Source organism: Poromitra crassiceps (genome assembly GCF_964638095.1).
Source record: "Poromitra crassiceps genome assembly, chromosome: 4".
Classification (NCBI taxonomy): Eukaryota; Metazoa; Chordata; class Actinopteri; order Beryciformes; family Melamphaidae; genus Poromitra; species Poromitra crassiceps.
Genome location: NC_139626.1, coordinates 4,311,338 through 4,336,051, shown reverse-complemented (window position 1 = coordinate 4,336,051; position 24,714 = coordinate 4,311,338). Strand labels below are relative to the sequence as shown.

The following is a 24,714-nucleotide window of genomic DNA, read 5'->3' as shown; positions in this document are numbered from 1 at the left end:
GAGCTGCAGCCAGTCTGCAGAGTGGAAGTAAGTTGTGCAGCCTGCAGCCAGTCTGCAGAGTGGAAGTAAGTTGTGCAGCCTGCAGCCAGTCTGCAGAGTGGAAGTAAGTTGAGCTGCAGCCAGTCTGCAGAGTGGAAGTAAGTTGAGCTGCAGCCAGTCTGCAGAGTGGAAGTAAGTTGAGCTGCAGCCAGTCTGCAGAGTGGAAGTAAGTTGAGCTGCAGCCAGTCTGCAGAGTGGAAGTAAGTTGTGCAGCCTGCAGCCAGTCTGCAGAGTGGAAGTAAGTTGTGCTGCAGCCAGTCTGCAGAGTGGAAGTAAGTTGTGCAGCCTGCAGCCAGTCTGCAGAGTGGAAGTAAGTTGTGCTGCAGCCAGTCTGCAGAGTGGAAGTAAGTTGTGCAGCCTGCAGCCAGTCTGCAGAGTGGAAGTAAGTTGTGCTGCAGCCAGTCTGCAGAGTGGAAGTAAGTTGAGCTGCCTGCAGCCAGTCTGCAGAGTGGAAGTAAGTTGAGCTGCAGCCAGTCTGCAGAGTGGAAGTAAGTTGTGCAGCCTGCAGCCAGTCTGCAGAGTGGAAGTAAGTTGTGCAGCCTGCAGCCTGACAGGATCTAATTTCTCATTTCAGTTGAGTCGGTTGATTTCTGGGGCGCAACGTGAAAAAACAAAACAAGTCATCAATCAAAATTAACAATCATTCACATCAATTTGGTCAGGTCACCTTAGCTCTCCTACCCTAGCCAAACAAACAAAAAGTCAAGGTACTTATGACCAGGCAGGCACAGTTCTCGGTCACTGATATTACCCTCGGTTGCATTGCCAAAGAGGTTGTTGCCCTCCGAACAGGCACTGTTGTTGATTCAATTGAATCATCAACTGCCACACGTGCTGTTCTGTGAATCTGCATTTGGCAGATCGAAGAACCAAATGCTTCATAGGAATGGCTACTGAAGGGAACTTCTTCCATCTCATCAAAGTCTATAAAATATGAGTTCGAGTCACAATTTGCATTAGTCATAGGATGATTTGGATTGGATTGGATTTATTTGACAATTTAAAAAAGATATGTATACATCTCTGCCCAGCAAGAATACATACAATTAAAAATCATCGAGGTTAAAAACACAATAAAGCCAAAAGGCTTATTTCCATTGTGGACCTCTGGGGATAGGGAGAGGGGTAGGGTAGAGAGGGGAGAAGGAGTGGGGTGGGGTGGGGTGGGCTATTTCAGGATGAGTCCCGGCAGATATCTCTCGGGACACTGAAAGGTCCCGGGTTTCAACACTCGCTGCCAAATTGTCCCAGTTTCTACCACAATAATAATAATAATAATAATAATAATAATAATAATAATAATAATAATAATAATAATAATACCAGAAATACTGGAATCAAAGCTGCATACATCAGAGAGAGGATGAGAAGAGGACAGAGGTATCACTCTGGCCCTAAAATAAAGATATATTATTTTCCATGATGTGTTCTGCTCTGAAAATCATTGCACTGACGATTTGGCCCACAAAGGAAGATTGTAGGCTAAAGCATGTGTTGGCTTACATTCTGATGCAGGACTTTGTGGGCAAAACGACGATGGAATGAGATGAACTGTGTAGCCAGTGTGCACAGGGACGTTAGAACTGTCAATCACGTGGTGACCCCTCCCCCCTCTTAAGGAAATGTCATCGTTCTTTTGTCAGTGTCTTCCTCTGATCATGTCTACAGACAGTAGATCACAATTCTGACCTCGCTTGTTGCTTGAGAACAGGAAAATGAGTCTCTCTGACAGAGAAGATGAAGGTCATGCAGTTGTATAGTTGTTGGAGTGATTGTTTAGGCTCAAAGCCGTGACACACCGATCTTTGGAGTCAACATTGACATTGTAACAGGGCAATGTTCACTTGAAGTAAAGCACATGACAAAATATATAATAGCATTGATCTAAAGGAAGGAAAAGCCATAACAAGAGTACTGAGACATACTTGTGCACGTACAACATTGACCAGTATCATTTTGCTCCATCCTCCCACATTCAGTATTTTGGTGCATTTGGTGCAAGCTGACCAATACCGCAGTCTGATCTGCTGGCCAATGAACAGCTCCACTGGAGCAGTCAGGGTTAAGGGCCTTGCTCAAGGGCACCTCAGTGGTGGTAATGAGGGAGGGGCAAGTGCTGCCTTTGCACTTTCCCCCACCCCCGGGGATTGAACCGACGACCTTCCCGGTCACAAGCTCCCGTCTCTAACCTTTAGGCCACCACTGCCCACATTCATCTCAGTGACTATTTGTAGCCTTGCCAAGCTATACACATGCTTTTTTGAAATAGTGCACTGAAGGCTTGGTAACATCTAAACTTCCTTCCTTCCCTCTCCCTTCCTTTCCCCTGACTTACCCCTTTGCCTCACACCCTCCTCCCTACTTCTTCCCTACCTTCACACCCACCCACCTCTCAGATGACGAACACTGGGTGATCGATACCGACTACGACAACTACGCTGTCCACTACTCCTGCAGAGTGGTGGCTGGAGATGGCACGTGTGAAGACAGCTACTCCTTCGTCTTCTCCCGTCACCCAACAGGCCTGAGGCCGGAGGACCAGCGCATCGTCACCCAGAAGAAGACGGACCTCTGCCTGCTCGGCAAATACAGACGTGTTGATCACAATGGTGGGTTGAGTTTATAGTTCCGTTATGGGGTGAACTGATTGTGTGGTTCATTTGTTAATTCATTGATTTGTTGATTCATTCTTTGTGTGAGTGAGTCAGTGAATAGGTGAGTGAACAACCAACTGACAAAAATTGATTGTTTTAGTTACTGTAGATGTATAAGTCATTGTGATCATTATGCAAATTGATTGAGTGACTGACAAGTTGTCGAAGATTAATCAGAAGTGCCCTTATCAACCAACAATCGTAGTAAATCTAATCCTCAGAATCAGAATCAGAATCACTTTTATTGCCACAGTATGCAAGTTACATACGCGGAATTTGTCTTAGTGTCAGCGTAGCGGTCACATCAATATTCAGAGATAAAGAAGTAGGAAAGATAACTAAAGACAATCACAATGTTGCAAGTGCAATCAAATCAAATATATATACAATATGTACATGAGTGGAGGAGTGTTCTATGGATATTAAATATGAATTTGCATTGAATTTACATGAAATTACAGTCTGAGTTAAATAGGCGTTAAATAGGCAGTAAATTTACATGAATTTACAGTCCGAGTTAAATATTAGTTTACATTGAATTTACATAAAATTTAGTTTGAGCTAAATAGGCGTTAAATAGGCAATGAATTTACAGTCTGCGTTCAATATGAGTTTACATTGAATGTACAGGTCCTTCTCATTTTGTTGAGATAGTCTCACTTGTCACTCTTCAACTGAGGAGAAATCAGCAGCCTTCACAGCTGCAGCAGCTTTGTCAGGCAAAATCTTGATGAATGCAGGAAAAAAACGTAATGTTGATTAGAATCATTAAACACGCACTTATTGTGCTGTATTGTTTATTTTGCAGTAAGTCAAATGTTTGTCTTTGACTTGTTTTGTCTTGTTTGTTTCCATTGCAGGCTTCTGCCAGAGCAGCAGTTGATCTGCCTCCATGCAGGAACTTTCTTTTTTCAGGAGCGGCCTCTGGGACAGCGTGTGTGTCCCCCGCTGGCCGAGGATGGAATCCCACCAGAGCTTTCTGTCCTGTGTCTCGCCTCCTCTCTCTCCCTCGCTCCTTTCCGTTAATTAGGAAACTGTTTTACTTAATGGAATAGAAACCTTCTTCTTACGTTTAGCAAGCTATGGGATATAGGTGGCTATAAAGATAAGATACAATATTGGACTGCAGGGGCACAATGACGTGACTTGCATACTCCTGTGTCCAGGGTCATTATTTCATCACCTTTGGGAGGAGTGGTGAGCTCCAACCCTGAGTTGTCAAGTTGTGGTTTTAGCCGAAAAATAAAGTTGAACACCTGACGGTGCTTTTATGAATTAGACTTATTCGCCCTTGCCACTATCTGCACACAGGAATATGCAACACATCTTCATTTGTCATGGACCTGCAAACCGATTAGGCTACATTATGCAGAAATTCTCAAATCTAAATCAAATCAAAGATACAAATCTAAATAATTAATAAAAGTTTGAAATGTGAGTGGACTGCCCGCTCTCCTTTGAAATAATTAAAGATACAAAGCTGTCATGTTAACACATCAACACTGTAAATACAGGTGGAAGTTGACCATTGACATTGGTCTGGAGTCAGTTTTTCAATAGTAAAGGGGGAAGTTGACCATTGACACTGGTCTGGAGTCAGTTTACCAATAGTAAAGGGGATTGTGGATCTCGTTCTTTAGTCAACATCTGTCACATGTCACTTTTTTTTTGCAATGGAGCTTCACGCAAAACCAGCTTCCCACCTTTGTTAGAACCTCATTGAAACCAATGGGTCCTATAGCTTTGTTAGAACCTCATTGAAACCAATGGGTCCTATAGCTTTGTTAGAACCTCATTGAAACCAATGGGTCCTATAGCTTTGTTAGAACCTCATTGAAACCAGTGGGTCCTATAGCTTTGTTAGAACCTCATTGAAACCAATGGGTCCTATAGCTTTGTTAGGACCTCATTGAAACCAATGGGTCCTATAGCTTTGTTAGAACCTCATTGAAACCAGTGGGTCCTATAGCTTTGTTAGAACCTCATTGAAACCAGTGGGTCCTATAGCTTTGTTAGAACCTCATTGAAACCAGTGGGTCCTATAGCTTTGTTAGAACCTCATTGAAACCAGTGGGTCCTATAGCTTGTGACCAGCAGTATCTGTTGGTGTCAGTTAGGAGTAAATCATTATTCAGTTCACAGAGAAACACATACTTTTCAAGCCAATGTGACAAGTAACCAGTTACAGAAATCCTCATTGAAGGGTCAACAGAGCTGAACCCTCCGCAGCTTGAGAACAAGGATGTCTTGTCACTCAAAAGCAGGCAATTATTACCATTATTACTTATGCAGTACTTAATGTACTATTATGGTTATGATCATTTTTTCTTCTGTGATTGTATGGTGTAGTCTTCTTGAACCAGTTTTGAAATAAAATATTCATGCTGTGTTAGTGTGTTGGCTTCCAGTGTTTTGAGAAAACTGAAATGGCTATCTGTAATTCCAAGACCACAAATTTATTCTGTTGCCCTTGGACTGTCAGATAAAATATATTAAGTGTGAACCCACCAATAGGCAAGGCCGGATTAACCATAGGGCAACCGGGGCAGGTGCCCCGGGGCCCTCGGGGTGAAGGGGCCCTCCAAAATTTTTTTTTTTTTTTTGGTCGGGCTCATGTTGGGCTCCACAGAACTATGACACAAATCTAAGACCAATCAGGACAAAATAAAATGTGTTTCCAAGAAGATTAAGTCTGATGATTTAGTCTCATTGGATGCCTGTGGGCAAGCTTGGTGACCAGGGGCGCGGGAAGTAGGGGTGCTTGTGGTGCTGCGGCACCCTCTGCTGTTTTGTATTGGAAATGTAATGTCAATTATTTTTTCATCATTGTAAAGCCACAGCACAGTGAAGAGGATATTAATGTGAAGATTAGCCTCTTCCTTTTGCTCTCAGAGTGCATCAGATTCATGCATTTTACTTTAAAATGTACAAAATTTCTTTGTCCAGGGGGGGCACAGCCCCCCCTACAAACCCCCCAGTCACACTAACATTTTTATCCTGCTTGTGCTACCTGTTTGCAAAGCCTCGAATCGCCTATGAGTGAGTGAGAAACTGAATCTCAGAAACTGAATAATGCCATAACAGTACAATACTAATGTTAATTGAAAATGAGATATTCCTCTAAATATGGCGAGAAAACATCCAAACATCCGGACGATGGGTAGGGGGGCCCCTGGGAGCTTCAGTGCCCCGGGGCCCCTGGGGGTGTTAATCTGGCTCTGCCAATAGGTCTGCGACTATCTCACCTGCATACATTTTTTATCTATTTTTTGTTTTTATCAGTGTGCGACTAAAACAAAATGGAACCAGGTGTGTTAAGAGTGCTTCATTGCCATCCCTCATAGACTTTCACACACAAAAAGCAAGTCACAAAAATATATATTTTTTAATCTTGACAAAAATGTTTTCTATAAGAACTATCTACCTTTTAAATGTAAGTTTTAAGGACTGAAACATATATATGTTATACAAATGAAATGAAGAATACAATGGTGATTTCCAAGTTTGTTTTTTTACGCTGGTTTTCAACATTTGAGCAGAATTTCAAAGCAATACTGTGGCCTCACACAAGACACTCTGGTGCACCAGATGTTTCACACCAACACACTCTGGTGCACCAGATGTTTCACACCAACACACTCTGGTGCACCAGATGTTTCACACCAACACACTCTGGTGCACCAGATGTTTCACACCAAGACACTGGTGCACCAGATGGGACCGAACCAGAGAAAAAGACAATGGACCATTGTGTTGAAAGGAAATTTCCATCTTTATTCCACATTTTTGTACAGTACAGCGCATATAGCAAAACAGCTTTGGAGCACACAATAAAAACAAAAATGATCAAAATGAACAGAGCAAAACATAGTAAAGTTATCATTATTTGCAGTTATCTGTCAAAAACAAAAGGTGACATGTTTCTTTGATATATTTTCTTCAAATAAACTGCTATAAAAAGACCGCACAAGTCAAAACAACAGTACAGGAGTTGCCTCTAGTGTCCGTCTGTCCTGCTAAGTCCATCTGGTCACATTGCCAGGGACAGAGGATTAAAGGCACCTTATCAACTCCTTTTCCCCTACCTAGTGGGCCTTCGCTAATCCCCTTCCTTAAATAGTGGAATACAACACTTTAACTCATTCCAGCCTTACACAGCTGCGGGCTGGAAAAGTCAAGACAGACAAGTGAACCTCGCCCACACGCCAGACACTAGATAGTTAACACACTTTGTAATGGAGCACAACCGCTAGGGATGTGATAAGGAACATGACTTGAAAGGGTGGTTTTGTCAACAATTACGACTGACCTGTGGTCAGAAGAAAAATAAAGACATGAAAAATGAAATATATCAGCAATGAATGAGATTGGCACAGCATGTTCAAATATAAAATTGCAAAAAAAGAAAATCCCTTATGTTATTTTTCCCCAGTATGGTTTTGTTCTTTATAAACTTGTGTTTACCTCACAATATTGTCAGTGGAAAATGCACATTCCAGCTTGAAGGCAATATTTCTGATTTCTTATCTAAGGAACAGAAATTAGCCAGGCTTGTAAACTTTCATACAACTTAAGAATCTATATCCCAGGTCAGGACACAAAAAAGCCATCACGATTGCATAAATAAGATTGTAAGACATAATTATCAAGACACATTTCTTACAGAAAATAAATGTCTCATGATACATTATTTAAAATAGCCACTCACTTATTAAATAAAAAAACACCCTAAGAATAATACTTGTACCAAATACATGAGACACAAAACACTGTGTCTACAAGAATTCACTAAGAGCTTCATAAAATAATTCCAAAAATATATGACTGTGTTCAAAAAAATAAAACATGAAGACACCATGGATGAATACTGTATATACAATGATCATTAAAGTTAATCTTTTTCAATTGATGATCGGATACTTCTTTGAAAATGGAGTACATTGTATCGTTTTCTGATAATAATCAAATACCATAAATTCTATGTTAATGGGAATCACAGTGACATTTGATTGAACATGATTTAAGGTAATTTGATGAGGTATGCAGAATGGTACAAATGCGCTGTGATTCCTGTTCATTTAAAAAATAGAGCTCTCTAAACTTTAATTGTGTAAGATGCCAAGATCCAAATGCATTCCACTTTCTCTTGGTGCTTGTTTTTCAAATTATAATAAATCAGTTGGATTAAAACGACTTCAAATGGCTGTTAAATCCGGGCGAAGGGTAGAGGAGGAGTGTGACTACACAACACAAGTTAATCCATCCTCACATTGTGAACACATTGTAGTGATGGATACAATGCTGCTTATGGAAGAATGGGGATGTCTCATGCTGTGATTTTGGAAAGTAATTTTCTTTTGTTATGAGTTTACTGTTGCTGCAATTAAAATTCAGTGATAAAACTTGGATGGCCTAAATGGCCCATGATCTAATACAGTATCTCCCTTCAGCTCAGGCGAAGCAGTAGTCGATGTGAGCCAGGAGCTCTCTGTGCTGGCTGGTGGTGTAGGCCGTGCGGCACTTTGGGCACTCGAGGAAACTCTCGTCCAAGAGGTTGGTGACTTTGGAGGGCGATGTAGGCACAGGACAGTCCCCGATAGCAAGCCGCTCAAACTCCAGCTTACTATAGGAGCTGGGCTCTGAGAAACGAGAGTTTGGCTGCTTCTGAAATAGAAAAAGACATACCCATCAGGCAACTGAGTTTGCTGAAGCAAACCATGACATGCATTTGCAAATTAATACAATATGGCCCAGGATATATCCAAAATTAAATACCCACCCTTTGAAAAATGTGATCTCTCTACCTGTATAAAATGATTACTGGCATGAAAGTACCACTGTTAAATTTCTCACATTCTGGGTGCTCAGGAAGAGAACTTGAGTCAGAGTCGGGCTCTGTATGCGTATGTGTGTGTCGTGCTTTCTGCAAACGCACAGTGCTTAGGGGAAGTTCATCATGCACCGTTTAGGCAGAGAGCACTGCATGAGGGAAATGCACACCACGATAAGAAGTCAAACAAACATCAACTAACTGGAGGCTGGTGTGCTGCGTAAGCACACATTCTGCTAGCTACAACACTGTGCTACCACAACACTTTGATGTTAACAGGACGAGTTTTTGAAGTCAACCTAAACCTAGTTTCTCTCAGTCACCCCAATCGTGCAACAAACCCCGCCGTCGCCACCGTACCTACAAGTGTACTTCTTTGTCTAGAGACCTTTGAAAACAGAAACAGTTCAATAACTCAATCATATTTTTGGAATGTTGAACAACAAACCCCAGGTTTTTATGAGCAGAATTTAGATTTTTTTAAAATATATAATTTGAATTTTGAAGTTTCATTGCATGTTTATGTAACTTCAAATTATGATAGAAATAAATCACGTTTGACCCAAACTGAGGTCTGTTGAAGCAATCCCAGATTTTTGAAAGTGAATATCTTTTCCAACAACACTTACAGCAGACTCCAGTCTTGTGATCTGATCACGGGCCTTGCGAAGCTCCTTCAGCACCTTGTGCAGCTGGTGTTGCATGTTCTGACGATCAATCTTCTCCTTCTCAAAGTCCTTAGCAGACAGCTGGATCTCAAGGAGTGGAAAGAAAAAACATGAATGAGAGAGAACTTGCTTAAACGTGCAGTATGTTCATTTTCTGCCGCAAGTTCTCTGTACAACTGTTACTCCACTGTTGAACTAAGTTACCTGTTGCTCTAGTGCCGCCATTCTCCTCTGTTCCTGGTTTTGGCTCAGGAGAGACTTCTGCAGCTGATTCACCTGTGAAGGTTAGGGTCATCCTTAAAGTTTCTCTTTGGAACCACTGAACCTTCAAGTAACACTGAGATGACGTTTTATTTGAATATTCTTGCCTAAAATAGGAATATCGGTATGAATGTATCTCATGCCTTTTATAAGTTGAAAATATTTTGATAGACATGTTAGATGAGTAAGTATATATATATATATATATATATATATATATACACATATATACATACCTGCTGTAGCAGCTCAGCAGATCTCTTCCTCTCCTCCTCCAGTCGGACATCCATCCTGTCCGCTAGCTCGGATGACACCATCCTCTGCTCACACACCACATGTCTTGGAGCGAGGTTTACGTAACACACACACACACACACACACACACACACACACACACACACACACACACACACACACACACACACACACACACACACACACACACACACACACACACACACACACACACAGTTGAAAATAATCTGCTTTACTAATATAGTCATTTTTTTTATTGATATTTTTTGGCAGGGCAATGGTGCCATAAAATCGAAATAAATAATAATAAATTAAAAAATAAATAAAATGCTAGTGTAAAACCGATAACATCTTATTGTTGTTACACGCACAGGTCCAGGGTTGTAAAACTTTTTCCATCTGGGACCCAAACAGAGTAAATTGTGGGTTGGGTTTGCTGTACAATTGTCTGACCATACAGGTGGAAATGAGGTTCTGTCTTGCGCACACACATCCTGGATGTCTGGGGACCCTCTACCTGTTGTCGACTCGCTCCGCCTGCAGCTGCTCCTTGGCCTCCTCCAATTCCGTGCTCTTCTCCCCGTACCTCCTCTGGAAGGTGGACAGCTCCCTGCATTTGTCCTCGTGCCTCCGCTGCAGTGCCGACATCTCCTCCTGGAGTCTGGTGACCTGCTCCTTCTGAGACTGCAGCGCTGCCTGGGCACTCGATGTCTGCAGAGCCACAGAAAAATCACATTCATTCAACACTTTTTCTAAGCGTTGACTTATTTCTCCCTATTCATTTCCCCAATAGAGCTCTACAGAACGATGAAAAAGGTGTCTGTCAGGTGGCTAGCCCAGGTGCATGCAGAGACACAGTAAATCCTTGTTAACCCAAAAAGCAAAAAAATAAAAATAAAATCAAAGATAAGGGTGAATTTGTACAACAGTAACAAGAATCGTCATTAAACATGAATGGGAGTTGTCAGTGGTCACAAATTGTGGATATGAATACAGAAAACACTTGCCTATCTCAAGTATTTACCTGTTCCTTCTGCACTTGGAGCTGCTGTTGGGCCCTGATGACCTGCTCCCTTTGGGCCTCCAGGTCTTTCTGGACTCCCAACAGCAGCTGGTCATAGTAACCCTGAAGCTTGGCAGCACTCTTGTCTGGGAGTGCTGCGGGAGATAAACAGTCAGTCACTGCAAGTTGCACCAGATAATAGTGTCAGGCAAATGTCTCCAATTTAAAAAAAAAAGTAATGTATGAAACAAGATTTTTGGGGCTGAGCAGCAGTATAATCTAGAAAATTATTTTCTGGGGCATCCATCTACAAAAAGTTGGGATATGGTTTGTCAGGGTCCCAATAGAACCCAAGAAGAACTAATGCTGCCAGTAAGCAGAATGTTGGGAAGTATAACTAGCCTATTTTTATTACTTATTTGCACTTCGGTCCTGCACCTGGTTTTAACCCCTCACTGGATGTGCGTGCCTTTTTTGTACTTTTTAAGTATAACTAGCCTGCAATGTCGTCGTTCCAGAAAATAAACATTCTTGTTACTGTTTTACTGGAGGTGTGAACAGGTCCAGGTCCATCATTTTCACAGCTGTTGTTGAGGCTATGGGTCTGTGGAGACACACAGTCTGACTCACAGCTGTTGTTGAGGCTATGGGTCTGTGGAGACACACAGTCTGACTCACTAGCAGAAGCAGACTAGGGAGAAGCTGAAGCATCGGCTCTCAAATGCCTCCGCCGCTGTTAAACAACAACAACAACAACGACGACGCAGGCTAGCAAGCTACACGCTGAAAATGATCTGGATTGTGCAATAAAGCAATAAAGCAGGCCTGCTTGGTACTTTCAGAGCTTTTGCCCCCTGAGTGCGAGTAAAGAGTCCCGGGGGACTTCCCCCCCACCACCACAGGCAGTAGCCAGCCGCTTCTTTTCACCTGACAGGGGAAGCTTCACCGGTAGGAGATAGCACGTGGGAGGATCACGCTATTCCAACCAGTTCCCCTCCCTCTGAACAGGCGCCCTGAACGACCAGAGGAGGCACCACATCAGCGACCAGGATATTGCATGTTTTGGTGAAGGGGGTTCCTATATGAAGGAAACCCCCAGGGGGCACGGGGAGAACATGCAAACTCCACACAGAAAGACCCTTTTGTCCGGGGGACTTCAAAGTAAAATGTTAAATCTGCTTTTAAAATGCAGATTTGGCAATAGTGCACAGAAGAGTGAAGGCCAATTTGGGCAACTGACAAATTCAACAAAGCCACTGTCTGAGAGGCCTGGTGAGGTACTTATGGGTGACACTGTCTGAGAGGCCTGGTGAGGTACTTATGGGTGACACTGTCTGAGAGGCCTGGTGAGGTACTTATGGGTGACACTGTCTGAGAAGCCTGGTGAGGTACTTATGGTGACACTGTCTGAGAAGCCTGGTGAGGTACTTATGGGTGACTCTGTCTGAGAAGCCTGGCGAGGTACTTATGGGTGACACTGTCTGAGAAGCCTGGTGAGGTACTTATGGGTGACTCTGTCTGAGAAGCCTGGTGAGGTACTTATGGGTGACTCTGTCTGAGAGGCCTGGTGAGGTACTTATGGGTGACACTGTCTGAGAAGCCTGGTGAGGTACTTATGGGTGACACTGTCTGAGAGGCCTGGTGAGGTACTTATGGGTGACTCTGTCTGAGAGGCCTGGTGAGGTACTTATGGGTGACTCTGTCTGAGAAGCCTGGTGAGGTACTTATGGGTGACACTGTCTGAGAGGCCTGGTGAGGTACTTATGGTGACACTGTCTGAGAGGCCTGGTGAGGGACTTATGGGTGATAAACTGAACCTGTCTCTTGGCAGACAGAGAGCAATCAAAACAAGAGTATATGACTAAGTACATAACGCTGCCCGACAAATCCTTAGCTACATTGTGCTGCTGTTGTTCAAGAATAGAGTTTGTAATAACTCTCAGCCTGCCTCCTTGAGTTTTGTTGTTGTGGCGAAATCTACTAATAATGTCTGAATCAAACAGGCAAGAATTTCCCCTCATTTCCTTCTGAGCTGGACTCAATTTGATAGTTTTCTTTGCTGCTGCCCTTTTAGTAAAAGCCCAAATAAGATCAGACTACGAATTAGATGAGACTAATATTATTACATAGCAGTTATGCATTTCAACTTGAAATGTCAAACCAACTAATGCAGTGGTGTTATTATAGAGCGAGAGGGGGGAGGGGGGGGGGGAATGTGCACAGAATATATGTAGCTGCTTCAATTCTCTCTAAATGTCCCTCTCTCACCGTCTGAGCTGGTCTCATGTGGTGGCTGTTGCTGCGGTGCCTGGTTGGCCTGGGCCAGCTGTTGCTGTGGTGGCTGGTTGGCCTGGGCCAGCTGTTGCTGTGGTGCCTGGTTGGCCTGGGCCAGCTGCTGTTCCAGCTCCATTGTTCGATTCACGACTGACTGGACGTAGGTCTCTCTCTGCTGGTCATACACCATCCACTGCTGGTTCTTCTCAAGAGCCTGGCGGGGAGATGCACAAAGCATGTATGACATACTATTTTCTGACATCCGCATCCAACTGCATTTTTTCAAAACAAAAAAGAGTGACTTTTGGGAGAGAGAAAAGTGAAAAGAAATATGACAAGACTTTTATAGACTGGATCCTTGATATTTGAGAGATATTGGATGACGTTTGTTGAAATGCATTGGTCAGCAGATAAGTACAGAAATGACAAACGAGCACACACAATCAACCACATCACTGATTGGACTCACATCTCTCAGTTGATCCTGCATCATTGCCAAGTCTCCAGGAGGCACCTGACCATTCTGTTGGAGAGAACAACAAACACAAGTGTTCAGTCACATGGACCCAGGTCTGACATGGCATGCGCTATATACAGTATATATATATGACATGTATATATGTATAATATATATATATACAACCAGATTCACTCAGAACCACCGTTCCTCGCAGGACCACCCCACCCCCAAACCCACAAAGATATGAGCTCACAGTACTATATGATATTAGCTCACAGTACTATATGATATTAGCTCACAGTACTATATGATATTAGCTCACAGTACTATATGATATAAGCTCACAGTACTATATGATATTAGCTCACAGTACTATATGATATTAGCTCACAGTACTATATGCCCTTCAACAAAAGAAAAAGACAAATGCAACCTAGCTATCATGGAGATTAGGGGTGGGGGAAAAAATCGATACACCATAGTATCGCGATATTTTGCCTGACGATATTGTATCGATATTGCAAAAAAAAAAAAAAAAAAAAATGCAGGCCATGCCAGGCCACCGGGCTACTATAAACTTTAGTTCCAAGACCAGCAGTAAAAAAACGGTAGCATATTTTCATTTTGTTTGAACAGTAACAGTTTTGTCATAACAGTAATTTAAAAATTCCCCAGTTACTGAATGGGCTGCACAAGATGTTTTGTGTAAGTGAAGTTGCATTGTTCAAAAACTACCTAAGTACAGTAGTCCACACACACATCCAGTTAAGGTGGACTGTAAGTAGACTGTAACAAACAGTTCAGTTTGTCAGGTGCATGCAACTATGACATGACTTTATGAAAGTTGTTGGTTTGTCTACTTGACAATGTTGCTGCAATAAAATGGTTGAAGTCAGATGTACAGACTGAAAAATGTTTCTTATATAAACCAGATGTTGACAAAGTATTCCTTTGGTGACATAATTTGCAGTTGAAAAAGTAAGAAATCGCAATATATCGCAATATTCAATATATCGCAATATCGGCGATATCGCAATACTATCGTATCGTGACTCAAGTATCGTTTTAGTATCGTATCGTGGGCATCTGGTGATTCCCACCCCTAATGGAGATGTCCATGTTCCGCACACACGCCTTCAACAAAAGCATTCCACGAATCCACGCTGTAATATGTTCTACTTTAGCGCCATCATGCATACTGGCCACCGACATCTCCAACGACAGCCAGGTCCACAGCTGAAGAACATGCATACTGGCCACCGACATCTCCAACGACAGCCAGGTCCACAGCTGAAGAACATGCATACTGGCCACCGACATCTCCAACGACAGCCAGGTCCACAGCTGAAGAACATGCATACTGGCCACCGACATCTCCAACTCCAACGACAGCCAGGTCCACAGCTGAAGAACATGCATACTGGCCACCGACATCTCCAACGACAGCCAGGTCCACAGCTGAAGAACATGCATACTTGCCACCGACATCTCCAACGACAGCCAGGTCCACAGCTGAAGAAGCCCATTGTTCTAATCTAAAGGCAGAGTATGAGGAGGCTTCCATCTCTGAGCTACCTTTTTTTTGTGGCAGTAAGGCCCAACAAAAGCCAACTCCTCCGCCTCAAGGATCAATTCAACCCAGTAGAATCATTCAACAAGACAACGGGAGAACAAGGAACAGTGACTCCCAGCAGCACTATGGGGTACTACAGATTCCTATTATTATTCCTTCGGTCCAATAACTCAAGCATGTTTTACCCTAATTTGGCACATAGAGAATCCTGACGACTCATTACAGAGATGCAAAGAATGGAATTGATTTTCCCATGATGGGCCAAGACATGGCTCCTTGAGTAATGGAAAAGGTAATATGTGCTGATGAGGCACTTTCATTCTTTGTACTAAATCAGGGCGCGTTTAGGTTGAGTTTGGAGAGAGCCAAAAAGATGCATTCAACCCTAAATGTCTGTTGACAGTTGGTAAACATGGTGGTGGATGTGAAATAGAATGGGCAGCCATCTTGTGTGGGAGTCAGAGCGTTCTCGACATGTTCAGACCAGGTGTACGCTACAGGACCAGGTGCACGCTACAGGACCAGGTGTACACTACAGGACCAGGTGTACACTACAGGACCAGGTGTACGCTACAGGACCAGGTGTACACTACAGGACCAGGTGTACGCTACAGGACCAGGTGCACGCTACAGGACCAGGTGCACGCTACAGGACCAGGTGTACGCTACAGGACCAGGTGTACGCTACAGGACCAGGTGCACGCTACAGGACCAGGTGTACGCTACAGGACCAGGTGTACGCTACAGGACCAGGTGCACGCTACAGGACCAGGTGTACGCTACAGGACCAGGTGTACGCTACAGGACCAGGTGCACGCTACAGGACCAGGTGCACGCTACAGGACCAGGTGTACGCTACAGGACCAGGTGTACGCTACAGGACCAGGTGCACGCTACAGGACCAGGTGCACGCTACAGGACCAGGTGCACGCTACAGGACCAGGTGCACACTACAGGACCAGGTGCACGCTACAGGACAAGGTGCACGCTACAGGACCAGGTGCACGCTACAGGACCAGGTGCACGCTACAGGACAAGGTGCACGCTACAGGACCAGGTGCACACTACAGGACCAGGTGCACGCTACAGGACAAGGTGCAGGCTACAGGACCAGGTGCACGCTACAGGACCAGGTGCACGCTACAGGACCAGGTGCACGCTACAGGACCAGGTGCACGCTACAGGACCAGGTGCACACTACAGGACCAGGTGCACACTACAGGACCAGGTGCACACTACAGGACCAGGTGCACGCTACAGGACCAGGTGCACGCTACAGGACCAGGTGCACACTACAGGACCAGGTGCACGCTACAGGACCAGGTGCAGACTACAGGACCAGGTGCACACTACAGGACCAGGTGCACACTACAGGACCAGGTGCAGACTACAGGACCAGGTGCACACTACAGGACCAGGTGCACACTACAGGACCAGGTGCACACTACAGGACCAGGTGCACGCTACAGGACCAGGTGCACGCTACAGGACCAGGTGCAGACTACAGGACCAGGTGTACACTACAGGACCAGGTGCATGCTACAGGACCAGGTGTACACTACAGGACCAGGTGCATGCTACAGGACCAGGTGTACACTACAGGACCAGGTGCATGCTACAGGACCAGGTGTACACTACAGGACCAGGTGTACACTACAGGACCAGGTGCATGCTACAGGACCAGGTGTACACTACAGGACCAGGTGCACACTACAGGACCAGGTGCACGCTACAGGACCAGGTGCACGCTACAGGACCAGGTGCAGACTACAGGACCAGGTGCACGCTACAGGACCAGGTGCAGACTACAGGACCAGGTGTACACTACAGGACCAGGTGCATGCTACAGGACCAGGTGTACACTACAGGACCAGGTGCATGCTACAGGACCAGGTGTACACTACAGGACCAGGTGTACACTACAGGACCAGGTGTACGCTACAGGACCAGGTGCACGCTACAGGACCAGGTGCACACTACAGGACCAGGTGCATGCTACAGGACCAGGTGTACGCTACAGGACCAGGTGCACGCTACAGGACCAGGTGCACACTACAGGACCAGGTGTACGCTACAGGACCAGGTGCAGGCTACAGGACCAGGTGCACGCTACAGGACCAGGTGTACGCTACAGGACCAGGTGTACGCTACAGGACCAGGTGCACACTACAGGACCAGGTGCACACTACAGGACCAGGTGCACGCTACAGGACCAGGTGCACGCTACAGGACCAGGTGCACGCTACAGGACCAGGTGCACGCTACAGGACCAGGTGCACGCTACAGGACCAGGTGCACGCTACAGGACCAGGTGCACGCTACAGGACCAGGTGCACGCTACAGGACCAGGTGCACGCTACAGGACAAGGTGCACGCTACAGGACAAGGTGCACGCTACAGGACAAGGTGCACGCTACAGGACCAGGTGCACGCTACAGGACCAGGTGCACGCTACAGGACCAGGTGCACGCTACAGGACCAGGTGCACGCTACAGGACCAGGTGCACGCTACAGGACCAGGTGCACGCTACAGGACCAGGTGCACGCTACAGGACCAGGTGCACGCTACAGGACCAGGTGCACGCTACAGGACCAGGTGCACGCTACAGGACCAGGTGCACGCTACAGGACCAGGTGCACGCTACAGGACCAGGTGCACGCTACAGGACAAGGTGCACGCTACAGGACCAGGTGCACGCTACAGGACAAGGTGCACGCTACAGGACAAGGTGCACGCTACAGGACCAGGTGTACGCTACAGGACCAGGTGCACGCTACAGGACCAGGTGCACGCTACAGGACAAGGTGCACGCTACAGGACAAGGTGCACGCTACAGGACCAGGTGCACGCTACAGGACCAGGTGCACGCTACAGGACCAGGTGCACGCTACAGGACCAGGTGTACGCTACAGGACCAGGTGCACGCTACAGGACCAGGTGCACGCTACAGGACCAGGTGCACGCTACAGGACCAGGTGCACGCTACAGGACCAGGTGCACGCTACAGGACCAGGTGCACGCTACAGGACCAGGTGCACGCTACAGGACCAGGTGCACGCTACAGGACCAGGTGCACGCTACAGGACCAGGTGCACGCTACAGGACCAGGTGCACGCTACAGGACCAGGTGCACGCTACAGGACCAGGTGCACGCTACAGGAACAGGACCAGGTGCACGCTACAGGACCAGGTGCACGCTACAGGACCAGGTGCACGCTACAGGACCAGGTGCACGCTACAGGACCAGGTGCACGCTACAGGACCAGGTGCACGCTACAGGACCAGGTGCACGCTACAGGACCAGGTGCACGCTACAGGACAAGGTGCACGCTACAGGACAAGGTGCACGCTACAGGACCAGGTGCACGCTACAGGACCAGGTGCACGCTACAGGACCAGGTGCACGCTACACTGCTCCCTCATGAAATTCCCAGATATTCAAAGACAGAGGATAGTGATACACACATATGGCTAAACAACATGCAAGAGTGCATTGAACTAGGGTGAAGTCAAATGCCTCCATGGCCTTCCCAGCCAACACGTCTAAACATGATTGAGCTTTTACGAGAAGCAGAGCGAACTGGAGGCTTTCATTTGTGAAGCCGTTGACAGCATTCCAAGGACGAAAAAACCCCTGGGGCAAGTGACCAACGTGTGCGTTGTTTTTCTGTTTTGCATTCATCCTGGACTTCAAAGAGCTACCACTGTGTGCAGTGTGCAGAGGATGCCGTTCTCTTAGTGGAAAACATCTGAACTGGTCTGTGGTCCCACCTCTGGAGAAGTTTCCTTTCCATCACGCCCCAGGCCAGGCAGGGCCAGGCCACATCCCTGTGGCCAACCCTCGAAGTCCATTCCTAGACGACAGTCAGTCATCTCATAACCGTCTCCCTGACCTCCTGGTCTCCATCTCTGATCGCACCCAGAGCCTAAGCCCAGACAAGCCCTTCATAGCACCGTCACAACAGCAGGAAACTACATGATCTCCTTGGCTAAGGCGCTGTGAGCTGCTAAGAGTGCTACACTTGTCCAGGCAAGCATCATGAGCTTGTCAACTTTTTCCAGATGGATTTAAATGTATGTCCCATAAGCTAAGACTCCTAATAGCTTTTGCTAGTCCAGCCAGGGAGGAGGGAGAGGACAGTGGGTCTGTCAGCCAGGGAGGAGGGAGAGGACAGTGGGTCTGTCAGCCAGGGAGGAGGGAGAGGACAGTGGGTCTGTCAGCCAGGGAGGAGGGAGAGGACAGTGGGTCTGTCAGCCAGGGAGGAGGGAGAGGACAGTGGGTCTGTCGGCCAGATTATGTCCAGTGATGCTTTTCCAACTAAGCCAAGAGCTTGGAAGGTGGTGGGCATTCCTGGAAAATTACTTTCTTTACCGGGAAGACGCGAGGATCAGAAATCCCACTTGCAGTGGGACACTGAAATGAGCGATGGCTATAGTATACATTGAATGTGTCTACAAGCACTAAACACTCAATCTATTCCTACCACAGCATGTCAACACAGGGTCCACTGCTTAAACTCTTAAGATGCCTCACCTACACCAGCACTGAATTAATAATGTCACCCAACTATATTATCTATTATCATTATTATTTATTTTGTATTATTATAAACTACCTTTTTGGTGTAATGTTTTCTGTTGACCATTCGGAAACAGCAGTGACAATCTCACACATGGGCAAAATGCGGCCCCAGGGCCGGACCCGGCCCCCAACACCCTCAGAGAAAAACAAAACAACCCCCAAAAACTCAATAAAGGGCAGAATTATGTTAATAAATCTCATCTGCTATAGTCATTGGATTTGTATCACTACTAGGCATCTCGCACGCTCGATCCCTAGGCTCGGCCGCTGCAGGGCCTCGCCTGTCCTGCAGCTCACATTCACAGCTCAGCCGCTGCTCGGCCTTGCCCGCGGTTCGGCTAATGTGTGGCCTTGCCTGCCCTATTGGCATGTGCACAATGTCTCCCTCTCTCTCTCCCTCAGTCTCTCCCCATCTCTCTCTCTCTCTCTCCCCTCAGTCTCTCTCGTGACTGTGTGTGTGTGAATTCATGACATTTATGAATCACTGATGATGTCGTCAGTGGGATGTAGGACATCACTGATGATCTGTGTGATTTATGACATCACTGATGATGTCATCAGTGGGATTTATGACATTACTGATGATGTCATTGTCATCAGTGGGACAAACAGACAGAGCCCCAGCTCCCATTTATATACTGATGATTATATTGGGAGATTAACAAGAAATTACCAATCACAAAGGGAGAGAGGGTTAAAAATAGTGAGTGTTGGTAGATATGATATCCAGTGTGTGGCCCTTCGCTAAGCAGATTGTAAAATTTTATCAAAATATGGGAGGGAATCGGGAGAAATTAGATCAAGTAGTGTTGTTGTTTTTGGTTCCTTTTCTTTACATCAAAAATGTGAGTGACTCCCAAAGAATGCCTTTTGTTTAGTTTCACACTGGACTCCGAGAGGCTTTAACTTGGTCCATAAAGGCAGGTGTGTGATCCTGGAGCCTTCAACCACCTCATCCCTGAGTAAAACCTGCTTACTTGCGACTTTACGTCTAAGCCTCTCCAGAAGCCAGGGAGAATCCTGATGACTGTTCTTTACAGCCAGATCCTGCCGTGCTCAAAGCATCGGAGGAGGGCCGGGCTGACTGGGGATCAGCACTGCCTTTCCATAATGAAGGAGAACCAACCACAGATCAGTGCTACTGCAGCACGAGCAGAGGCTGTGCTGATTTAGATCAACTGCAATATCAAGACAATAACAAAATATTAGCCCTGGTGGTTGTATGAAAAGTAATGTAGAGAACATTTAAATGTAAAAAAAAAAAAAAAATCTGTATGTTGTGCACTTGGCGATGAAAAGTCATCCTTATTTATGCTGCTCTTAGAGAACCATAAGACATTTGTGAAAGTGGTGGCCCTGTCTTACATATGATTGCTTATTTGGGTGCCACTTGATTTCCCTTTCACAATGTATCATTTTGAGCCCTATATTGCTTGTTCCTTCAGCTTTAATCTGACTATTCTAACACCGCAATTGGCTGGGCGACTCCAGACCAGAGGGATTACTTACGTCAGTACTCAGCAGCTGATGAAAGCAATCAGACAGTGCCATCTAGTGGACAAAGGGACAATTGCATCTGTGTTGCCCATGTTTTTAACATGATTGCAGTGGAAAGGCCTGTGAAACGGCATGTTCTGTCCATTCTAGAATCTAGAATCGATAGAACAAGGTTTTCTTTTGTATTAGTTTCAATCTAGAATCTAGATTGAAACTAATACAAAAGAAAACCTTTAAAAGGTGTTGTTGCAGTTCTAGACAGTGTCACTTGCCATGACCATTCAAGAGTAGAGGAAACACTGTTCCATGACCGGTGGTCATTTTCACACCAATTTTGAATTTAGTCCTAGTCCTAGTCCTAGTCCTAGTCCATACTTTATTTCAATGTGACGTTTCACAGATGAAAGGTCTCGTCTGGTGATGGTGAAGGTACAGTGTGAGTGAATAGTTGATCTATTCACAGTTAGTTATCCCCCCCCCCCCCCTGTGCACCTATCACCTTATAAAAGGTGTGCAGTGCATACAACATTTTTCTTTGTTGTCAAGAGGATAATAATAATTATTGTAATAATAATAATAAACTTTAAATCTACTGTTGACACGTATAACGGCTGTAAGGTTGATCAACCCACCACGGCCTGCGTTTGCTGTGTTTCCAGGGCGGCGAGCTTGTTTTTCAGGTTCTGCGTCTCCTCCGAGAGGGTCTGGAACAACCTGTCTCTCTGCACTGCCTCGTTCCTCCGCTGCTCCAGCTGGGCCTGCAGTGATGCCACCACCTCAAATACACAATATCAAAATGAACCACATCAGCATCAACATTCACAACAATATCAACCACATTTTGTTGACATTGAAAAACAGACGATTTGATAAGTGGCAGGGAGCTCTGCTGACTCGGCTTAATGCCTTGGCTGATGATAGTTGTTGAAGGAGAGGAGAGTGTTACTTTTTCACTTTATACATTACATTCACAACAAATCAGTGATCTGCCACTTACCAGCATGCTTCTCCAACTAGACTAGCCCAATTAACATTAGTAAGGATGCACCGATATATCGGCTGTATATCGGTATCGGCTGATATTGGTCTTGTTGACTGTAATCGGCCTATCATATTGGTCTTGTTGACTGTAATCGGCCTATCATATTGGTCTTGTTGACTGTAATCGGCCTATCAGAAAAAAAGGTGGCGTTCACCGATTGCAGTGCCGATATTTAGCATCAGTTGGGTCACATCATTTCCGCCCGACTACCGTACACGCACACCTATAGCTGTAAGTACTGACACATTCTTCTCATTGAGGAGGGTAGTTGTATAGCAGACTAACAAGGCTTTTGAAACAGTTATTTTTCCACAAAAGAATCTTTGTCATGTGAAAGGTTATATTAAAGGATGTTTGTTTAAAAATGTAATCTGTATGATTGAATTTGTGCTCATTCAACGATAGTGTGATGAAGGGCTCAAAATACTTTTAAAACAGTTCAGTTATCGGTAACAAATAACTTGAGTTATTAATTGTTTATAATGAAGATTTCTTTGTTTCATGTCACACAAGGGGTAATTTAAAAAAAAGTCGATATCGGCTATCTGCCAAATTGTTATTTTAAACATTGGTATTGGCCCAGAATTTTGCAATCGGTGCCTCCCTAAACAAATTCTACAAGGATAGAAAACATATTTTACAACAAAAACAATACAGTAAGTAATAATCTCATACAAACAATAGCAACAATTCCTACACCAGCAACAGTAGCCATGACTTGTCAAAACACAAATCGTATAGACCTACAGTGAATGATATTAGTGATTTGGTCTGTTTATCTATAGGGTACATGGGACATCAAGTGAACAGTAAAGAGCATGTATTTGTAGGCAGTTTCTGCCTGGCCATCTAAACTTGCTAATATATTGGCTATTATGCAAAATGAGATTGAGCCATTTCCCCAAAGTGTTTTTGTGGCAGCTGAAGCAACTCAGTGGAATTCTAGAATGATTTTACCATCTGACAGTTGATTGCTCTCAGCAGGACATCTGTCACCAATAAAACAACACAGGCTGTGCCAAAAAAAGATACAAATCTTGACAAATTGAAATTTGCTCAAAAACACAGTTGTGGGTATACCTAACCTCTCCACCCCAGGGAAAACAACTGTTGTCTTGGGGTCTCCAAATATCTGTGTGTGTGTGTGTGTGTGTGTCTGTCTATCAAAGTGTCTGTGGATCTGCAGGTGTGTGTGTATATACACCTATCTCCTGCAAATGGACTCCAGTTGGTTTCGTTTGTGTGCCGAGTGTACCTCTCCTCCTTTAGCTGACAGCTGCTGTCTCAGGGTTTCCATGTCCTGCTCTTTAACCAGCAGCTGTTGGTTGTTCCTTTCTCGCAACATCTCAAGGGACAGAATCCTCTGAAATAATTAACATAAAAAAAATCATATATTAGACAGACAGCCAAAAGACAGGCATGACGACAGGACACCCTGAAATCAAAGACAGAAATCCTCACGGCAGCATGGCCTCACCTCTAGCAGCTTGCTTTTGTCCGAGTCGGGTGGCTTGATGTGTCGTTTGGCCACTTCATCCATCTTTCTCCGGAGGTGAGCGTTTTCCTTGCGGACTCTCTCCAGCTCCACCTCGGCCTTGGAGGCAGAGCTGCTGGATTTGAAACCCAGCTTGGTGGCGATAGTCTCCTTGGCGCCCCTAGATGTCATGGCTGCCTTGTGATGTTGAGACAGTAACCTGGACCACTGCATGGAGGCAAGCAATTTCATTTACTTTCATCTGTTTTCATATAAGGTTGGCCAGAAGGCAATTAGTTTTAGTTTATAATATAATATAATATAATTTGGATAAGAAATAATCAAACATTAACATTAAGTTGAAGCAAAACCCTTGGTAAACAGCCCCTCAAAGTCAAACACAAAAACACCAAGAGAGAGACTAACATCAGGATTCTGAGTTCCTGACTTGATTCTTCTCAGATCCTCTTCCGTATTTAGGTGAAGTCCTTTAGAGAACAAACCCCGTTCACTTTAATGTTAACTGAGCAAAACGCGTTACATCCAGTCACTCATTTCACCAGCATATCACTCACTCTGAGCTTTCTTCGCCTCTCTGTCTTACGTTATACTGAAAATGTATTTGCACCTGCCCTAGGTTTAGCTATTTGTGTTACTTTAACGAACGTCCGATAACGTCACATTGTTGTCTCACTCCTAAACCATACATGCTGCCTGCCCTTTTTGAGAATGAAAACTAAGGTAATTCTATCGCTAAAACAACACATAACGTTAACTTACAGACGAAGCGACGTTTACAGCCGAGGAGGATATCTTCTTACGATAATATTTCTAAAAACAGAACCGCTGTGAACGGAGCTCTCTGTTCACTGCTACTTTCACTTCCTGGAGTTTGAATTGCAGCGCGTTTGACGTCATATCCGCAAGCCGCAACGGCGTGCGTCACCCGAGAAGAGCCTGGTGACGCCAGCTTCAGGGTGCGTATGTTTTGCAACTTGAATGTCAAGTGGTAGGCGGAGCGATGCAGAAAACAATCGAAATGTTGGGTTAATTACCAGCCTAATACAAAATACTGCCATTTGCACATCATCCTATATTATA

At 45.1% G+C, this 24,714-nt stretch overlaps 2 protein-coding genes across 3 annotated transcripts in view; one reads left to right on the top strand and one right to left on the bottom strand.

The window, feature by feature from the left end:
- Positions 1–5,080, top strand: part of rbp4 (retinol binding protein 4, plasma) — a 7,141-nt gene extending 2,061 nt beyond the window's left edge. For both annotated transcript variants that reach the window (XM_083635209.1, XM_083635210.1), the window contains 2 exons: positions 2,436–2,648; positions 3,554–5,080. In XM_083635209.1, the coding sequence (XP_083491335.1) occupies positions 2,436–2,648; positions 3,554–3,576 (236 nt within the window). In that variant the 3' untranslated portion in view covers positions 3,577–5,080. The remainder of the gene's footprint in view (positions 1–2,435; positions 2,649–3,553) is intronic.
- Positions 5,081–6,586: 1,506 nt separating this feature from the next.
- cep55l (centrosomal protein 55 like) lies at positions 6,587–24,497 on the bottom strand. Its single transcript, XM_083635073.1, has 12 exons — positions 24,394–24,497; positions 23,617–23,841; positions 23,395–23,502; positions 21,730–21,873; positions 13,454–13,507; positions 12,979–13,198; positions 10,732–10,865; positions 10,225–10,418; positions 9,689–9,791; positions 9,396–9,467; positions 9,153–9,278; positions 6,587–8,357 (listed from the first exon to the last, which is right to left on the bottom strand). Exons 2-12 carry the CDS (start codon positions 23,803–23,805, stop codon positions 8,145–8,147), a joined length of 1,557 nt encoding a protein of 518 aa, XP_083491199.1. The 5' UTR covers positions 23,806–23,841; positions 24,394–24,497; the 3' UTR covers positions 6,587–8,144.
- Positions 24,498–24,714: the final 217 nt, after the last annotated feature.

Bases quoted from the DNA above. Each gene is read 5' to 3' on its own strand.
- cep55l (XM_083635073.1), bottom strand. From the start codon at position 23,805: ATGACATCTAGGGGCGCCAAGGAGACTATCGCCACCAAGCTGGGTTTC. The intron at 10,419-10,731 runs GTAAATACTTGA...GTGGCTCTGCAG, and splicing joins TCCAAGTGCAGAAGGAACAG to ACATCGAGTGCCCAGGCAGC. The intron at 8,358-9,152 runs GTAAGTGTTGTT...TTTCTATTTCAG, and splicing joins TCACAAGACTGGAGTCTGCT to AAGCAGCCAAACTCTCGTTT.